General features: G+C 39.5%; 1 protein-coding gene across 1 annotated transcript; it reads right to left on the reverse strand.

The window, feature by feature from the left end:
• Window positions 1–751: 751 nt before the first annotated feature.
• On the reverse strand, window positions 752–5,713 carry alx1 (ALX homeobox 1). The gene is made up of 4 exons (XM_021576768.3): window positions 5,425–5,713; window positions 4,397–4,698; window positions 3,835–3,963; window positions 752–2,194 (listed from the first exon to the last, which is right to left on the reverse strand). Exons 1-4 carry the CDS (start codon window positions 5,642–5,644, stop codon window positions 1,865–1,867), a joined length of 981 nt encoding a protein of 326 aa, XP_021432443.1. The 5' UTR covers window positions 5,645–5,713; the 3' UTR covers window positions 752–1,864.
• Between the last annotated feature and the right edge of the window lie 1,766 nt (window positions 5,714–7,479).

Consider the following 7,479-nt stretch of genomic DNA (forward strand, 5'->3'; position numbering starts at 1 on the left):
TGACATAAGTTACACTTAAAGCAAGCATACTGTTCATATGGACAGGTTTTGCACGATGAGACGCTATCCGCTACAGAACAGACAGTGATCTCAGAGAGAGAGAAACACAAAGGGCTGACGTCAGCCCTCAGCAGAGGAGAAAGGCAGAGAACATGCTCCTGTTTCCATGTGGTGGGATAATAGGAATACATGTGACTATAGGGGGGAGAGGGGGATTAAGTTGGATAATAATATCAACGATTTATATTGTATCTGAAGAGATGCAGTGCCTGAAGTTTTTTTAATGATAATTCTAATTTCCATGTAGATTATACACATTATACTAGGTACGTCAATAGTTAAATTACAGTATATTACTGTAGTGTAACGCTATGGTTACATCCCTGTAAAGCAGATTATTCCTTGTCTACAATGAGTGAATCCTAAACTGTGTGAATATAATAAAACATAATCTATCACAATTGAGGTTTTTATTATCTTTTTATTTGATCATTTTAATAGAAATTATAATGACAAAATGTCTAACTGCTTCCTGTGCTGGGGCCTTGTAGCACAACACAGACACAGCTAATGAGGTTACATAGCTTTACCGCAAGGCACACTGCAGACATGTTAGTAAGTCAGTCCATTTCATTTCTGTTCTGCTCTGAAAGTCCTGAGTGGTATACAGTAGAAGGTTGGGTTGTTTGTGACAAAACCAATACGTGCAATACCCTTGGGGCAAAACAGACAAGATTGTTGACAACGTATATATTTAGTCTCCAAATGTTTATTAAAAACATAAATACATTTTCACAATGAGCAGTTGTCTCTCAGATACATTGTTACAGTTGTTGGTTAGCTAGCTAGTGAATTTTTGCCATATTAGCATAGATGTGGCTTGAGTCAAAACAACTCGGAACAAGACATGATATCAATAACAAGACAACGAGCTGAAACGAGCCACCTACGATTCCCCACATAGCAGCTTTTTTGTCATTGTTGCTAGCTGTCTGACCATCCAGAATCATAACAACACGGCCTTCTACCTCTAAGATGTGTGTGCATCGTTTTAGTGACTGTAGGGCAATGGAATTATAAAGCACAGGGAATTACAATATTCACACTGTCCTCAACTTATAGGACATACTATAGTTGATCTTTAGATGGATTATTTCCTGGACATACAAAGCATGCTTTTTATTTATTTATTTTATTTAACCTTTATTTAACTAGGCAAGTCAGTTAAGAACAAATCCTTATTTACAATGACGGCCTACCCCGACCAAACCCTAACCCAGACGACGCTGGGCCAATTGTGCGCCGCCCTATGGGACTCCCAATCACGGCCGGTTGTGATACAGCCTGGAATCAAACCAGGGTCTGTAGTGACGCCTCTAATACTGAGATGCAGTGCTAGACCGCTGCACCACTCTTAATGGAGTGCTCGAACCGGCTCAGAGTTTTCAAGTCACAGAGGGGTACATTTTCAGCAATGCATTGTTTAACATCGGGTGTTAACCTGAAAGTAAATTTCATCTGTGTGTTGTGAACTGAAATGCACTGCTCAACCTCGATGAGCAGACCTTTAAATCTTGAAGCAGTTCATCTCCTCTGACATTTGACTCTTTTGACCAACAGGTTCACAGTTTGTTGACTCCATGGAGAGGCTTCATGTCTCTACAGTCTCGGAGACAACCAGTCAGTTATCAGCATCTAGGCCTACATTATTTTGACTTCTGTATGTCCTCTTCAATCAATCAGTGTCACAGTCAGATTTCTGTCAGTCAACATTGGGGGTTATAAACGTGCGCAGTAGTAATGCTAAAGTTAGAGAGGCTGTGAGTCAGTCAGCTGGCTGGACATGCAGAAGAGACATTCACAATCACATGGCCCAGGATATGTTGGCCGCATGTTCCTTAGCCTTCATCCGCAGCACAGCAATGCTGGATGAGCGTCTCTCAAATTCAGGCTTGGTCTCGAATGGGTGTCCATTGGGCGAGGGCGTGAGGAGGGAGTCGGCCGTGAAGAAGTTGTTGAGGGAGACGTGTCCAAACTGGTTCTGCTGGTTGGGGAAGCCCACGTACCCGTGGTCGGCTGCGGAGCGGGGGGAGTGGGAATACGAGGTGACACATGGGGGAGATCCACGGGGGAGCATGCAGGAGGAGACCACAGAGCCACTGGGAGCAGGGCTGGGCCACAGGTTGTTGGAGATCTGTGGAGTAAAATAAAACAGATCATTAATTATCTGGTTATTTATTATTCTACCAGAGAAGTTGATTGGTCTTGGCTTTGATTATGAAGTGCTACTGATGTTTAGTACTTTGCCATTGTGAGGCCATAGGGAAATGTCCACATTGCGTTGAAGTTATTCTATTCTACAGTATATTGAGGGTATCTTCTTTTTATAAAGTGCTACTTCAGATAGCCTATAGCCGAAGCTTACATTTCAGATTTCAGTCCAGATGTCACAAATTGTATTCCTGATTAACCAGGAAAAATCATATCTGTAAGATCTGAACCCAAAAGGGTTCTATCTAGAACCCAAAAGGGTTCTACCTGCAACCAAAAAGGGTTCTCCCTGGAACCATAAAGGGTTCTCCCTGGAACCATAAAGGGTTCTCCCTGGAACCATAAAGGGTTATCCTATGGGGACAGCCAAAGAACCCTTTTGGAACCCTTTTTTCTAAGAGTGTACCACTGGGCTGGAACTACAGTAGGCTACTGCCAAATGTTGGTTTACAGACAAATTTAGCAAATATTAGAAAGACAATTAATTGTGGTGCAGGTGAAGATTGTGGTCTGGTTTGGTGGTTATAAGTAATGACGATTTGTTAGCGTTTATATTTTCAACTGGTTGCAAACAAAATTATTTCCCTAAACATATGACATCAGAGAGCATATCAGATATGACCTCAACCATCTATAAATATAGCAACAATTTTACACAAACTTCACATTTTAAAACCAATACAGATCATACTCTTTCATAGAAATGTCCATGTCCAACCCCCAAAAAATGTAACTCATGTTCCCCCTACAGTATGTACAAGGAAGAAATCATCAACTTTCAAATGGATTTAGTCATGGTCTGAAACAAACAGTAAAATATTGGGCATGTTTCAATCCACCACTTGGCGTCAGTGCCCTCTATAGTAAGTAATATATCTGGATAAACTATATTAAAGGCGATGGCTTTATTCTAGTGTTAATATGAGAAACATATGAGAGGGAATTCAGGCATGGATTTAGGACAGGACATTGAGAGCCTGGCTGTACGCCTTTACATCTTCAAAGCTAATCCTCTTCAACGACGTTAGTCTGTAAGAGTAGTCTATTTACTTCAAACGCGACTAACGCGTTCTACACTGACGGCGTGACCACACCCCAACTAAGGATTTTGATGGGTCAGACAAAGTTAAACATGTTTCATTATTTACGGGAATGAAGGCTTTATACATTTTATTTTTGAGTAATGCTTTCTGGCAGCCCGTTATGGCTTTAACGTTTAATGTTGGCTTTCAGTGGTTTGCCGAGATACCTTCTAATCAACTTTGGAAATCTTATCTGAAATATGGTGCATGATAAATCGAACCCGCCGTCAGAGTTGGTCAATCTATCAAGGGTTTGTGGCGGTCAACAGCACTTATTTATAGTCTAACCTATTCCATTTTAACGCACGACATGCTCCACAAATGATATTAGGTCATTATTAACAATAATTAGAACTTAGTATAGCCTACCAAAACCATATGTTTAATTTCAGATTATATGATTTTACAGAAGACGGAGACAAAAAAAACCGATTCAATAGTGGCAAATAAAATTGTTGTTCTGGTGAAAGAGCAAACTTGCCTGTGAGTAACTGTCTGTTCTTGGCAACACGGATATGTCGTATGTGGCTGCAAAGTGACTTTTTGCCTGTTGAATCTGTCCATAACGTTCTCTTTTTCTCCACTTGGCTCTTCTGTTTTGAAACCACACCTAAAACGGGAACGAGAGATACAAAATAAGCAAACTTTGTCAATAAAGAAATTGGTCAACATGTACCCTTCTTTTTCAGCGTTGTCTTAACCTATTGCTCTGTTAGATGACATTTAAAGTTCACCAAGCCGTCACACAAATACAGAGCCAATAAAGAAATCGAGGATCAATTCTTAATTGACAGTAGTAATTCTTAAAATATGCTCAAAAAATATGGTTAAAAAGCCTAAATGGCCTGCATTGCACTACATTAAATAACCTTGGGCCTACTTATTTTGTACATTCTAAATACATAACAAATTGTTTTAATAGACCTAAAATAAGACCAAAGTGATCTCAGTCAATAGTAAGCTACATGTGATGTTCCCGATTCTGTTCCTAAACAACGTGGCACTAGAACAACGGAAGGACAGTGAGAGTAGGTCTATATTACCTGCACTCTGGCCTCGGTTAGTTCCGTCCTCATCGCCAGTTGTTCTCTCACATAAACATCTGGGTAATGAGTTTTCTGAAACACCTTCTCCAACTCCTCCAGCTGTGCGCTCGTGAATGTCGTCCTGTGTCGCCTCTTCTTACTGCTCGATACGTTACTGTCACACTTGTCACCCATTTCGTCCAAATCCGTTTTCTCTTGACACGCCGTTACCGGCGAGGCCCTCAGATTGCAACAGTTGTCGATCGACCTTCCAAGGTCCGCGTGCAAGGTATCTTCCGTTTTCTGGACACCATAATTCGCTATATGAAAGAAAAATAAAAGGTATTATTTGTATTATAAATCAATGAATAACGCAGATGTTGCAAAAATATAGGCATGTGCCATATTAAGTAATCTATGACAGATGAGTGAGGCTATAAATAATAGGCCATTGACGAATCTATTTACATGAGATGAGATGAGATGTTGCATGTAGGCATATTTGTTATGTAACCTATATGCGGTGAATGTGAAATATTTTGCAGTACGGTTATATTTCAGTTTTGGTGATGTAAAATAATATTTACAAAACCACAATAATGTGAGCCTATAAACATACTTCCATTCCTCATTTAAACAGGTAGATTTTAAATATGATCACATCTGCCCATTGCTCTTTCAATGTGTTGCTAGCTTGGCAATATAAAAAAATAACTCAATTGCCGCAATTCAATAGTTTATGGATTTAGAGCAATAAGAATCACATAACATTCAAAAAAACTTGTTTGAGATATGGCACATAAATGTGGAGATGTGAGGAATTTACGCACAAGTAGCCTACCATGTTCATTTCTCAGGCACAATTTTGAGAACAAAAAACGTGGGTAACACTTTACTTGCAAGTATAGACTATAATGCATGTACATTTAGTTATAGGCCTAATGCATCGTAACACATCTCATAGCCTACCAATTTCAGCGACAGTTAAAAAAATATATTTGGTAGCGTTTTATGCATCGTGAGTGGAAAAGGTTCCAGTAACTAACCGTGTTGGTCTCCGCAAGGCGAGGACCGCTCCATTCGCGAGTGGTGCTCGCTGCTCTGTATCCCGAAGGCCTGCACACACTTGGGCGAGGTCTTGCTGTAGTACTGCACACTGTCCAAACTCTCCATAACTTGGTCCAGCGCGCCGCCAGAGCCCATGTAGTAGTCGCTGCCCTTAATCGCTTGACTTTTCAATGCGAATTTATCGTTCATGTATTCCATGATCTCCTTCCCGAGATCTCGTCGCTCACAGAACCTTGTCAACTGACCATAAATAAGTTCTGTCGACGTTCAACAAATTTGAAGAGCTATATCGGCTACCCCGATAACACAATAATTGTTCAAAGCCGTTAATATGTCTTGTCTTGAAGGCACTGTGGTCTCTTTATAACTGGAGGAGAGGGGGTTCCTTGAAGAAGCCTCCCTCCCCACTTTTGAATATGGAGCAGTCGGAACTCCTCCCACCCGCACAGTCCAAACCAAACACACTTAAGTGATTCTAGACCCTAGAATTGGGCTTAAAGGAAACAATCGAATTGACTTAAATTTACAACATGTTGAGCCACCCCAAATAAAGTGGGGTAATGATTTATCTAGCCTACTGCAAGTTGAGACTGCACATACAATTTGTTAGAGCGCATGGAAACGGACATTGGTCTTAGACACTCACTTGATGGTCATTCCAGTTATTGGTTGAAATTATTGCTAATAAACTGAATAACTTTATTATCATGGCAATATATTTATGAAAATATTAATTTACATTGTGTAACAACTTTTATGATATGTTTTACCCTTAAAAACTATGCTTTTAAATGTGAAATGTTTTTGTTATTTAACTAGGCAAGTCAGTTAAAAACAAATTCTTATTTACAATGACGGTCTACCAAAAGGCAAAAGGCCTCCTGCGGCGACGGCGAAAGGGATTAAAAATAAGAAAAATAATATAAATATATTAGGACAAAAACACACATCATGACAAGAGAGACAACACAACACTACACAAAGAGAGACCTAAGACAACAACATAGCAAGGCAGCAACACATGACAACGCAGCATGGTATCAGTACAACATGACAAAAACATGGTAGCATCACAACATGGCAGCAGCACAACATGGTAACAGCACAAAACATGGTACAAACATTATTAGGCACAGACAACAGCACAAATGGCAAGAAGGTAGAGACAACAATACATCACGCAAAACAGCCACAACTGTCAGTAAGTGTCCATGATTGAGTCTTTGAATGAAGAGATTGAGATAAAACTGTCCAAGTTGAGTGTTTGTTGCAGCTCGTTCCAGTCGCTAGCTGCAGCGAACTGAAAAGACGAGCTAAATGCTATACTTTCTCTACAAAATGGTGAATTATAGGCCGATGCAAATTGCTGGTGGGTCTTTTAGATACATTCTAGAAATGAAGACGGACTTATTTGTGTGTTTTGAAAGAGAGTTGTACATGCGCCCAATGTTGTGGTAATTCCTAAGGCCTACTGTATAATAATAATAACAAAATGATGTGTATTCGATTTGCATTTGTGTTGTCACGTTTCATCGCATTTGCTGCATTTACGCAGCAAACACATTATGTTTATGCGAGGCTTTTTAATCTGTTGAAATGCATTGTTTGGTTAAACATAGGCCTATTGTACATATTACAATCAGATGTATTTTTAAATCTATATCCTAACACATGAAGCATGCATGCATTATTTATTACACTGTAAGCGCAAGAAATTGTAGTGTAGTTTAAGATGTTACAACAGGCCTCTCTATATGTGCACATTTTTAAAACGGGATTTTAAAAAAAGTCGATAATAACGGTGATCCTTATAAAGTAGGTCTACCTGCTTAAAACTCATAATGAATTTAGACCAATTTAATGCATCATATTTAGTAATAGCTCAAGTTTGCGTGTGCCTCAATTGTGATTCCAGTATTTCAGAGCTAATAGCTATGCAGTTATAACGTGCACAATTATATCACAACAGGACACTTTGGTAAAAATATATTTAACTTCAGGGAAACGAATTCATATGTTTACTGGGATGGTAT

Source organism: Oncorhynchus mykiss, chromosome 2, assembly GCF_057628025.1.
Source record: "Oncorhynchus mykiss isolate SJ-2025 chromosome 2, ASM5762802v1, whole genome shotgun sequence".
Lineage (NCBI taxonomy): Eukaryota > Metazoa > Chordata > Actinopteri > Salmoniformes > Salmonidae > Oncorhynchus > Oncorhynchus mykiss.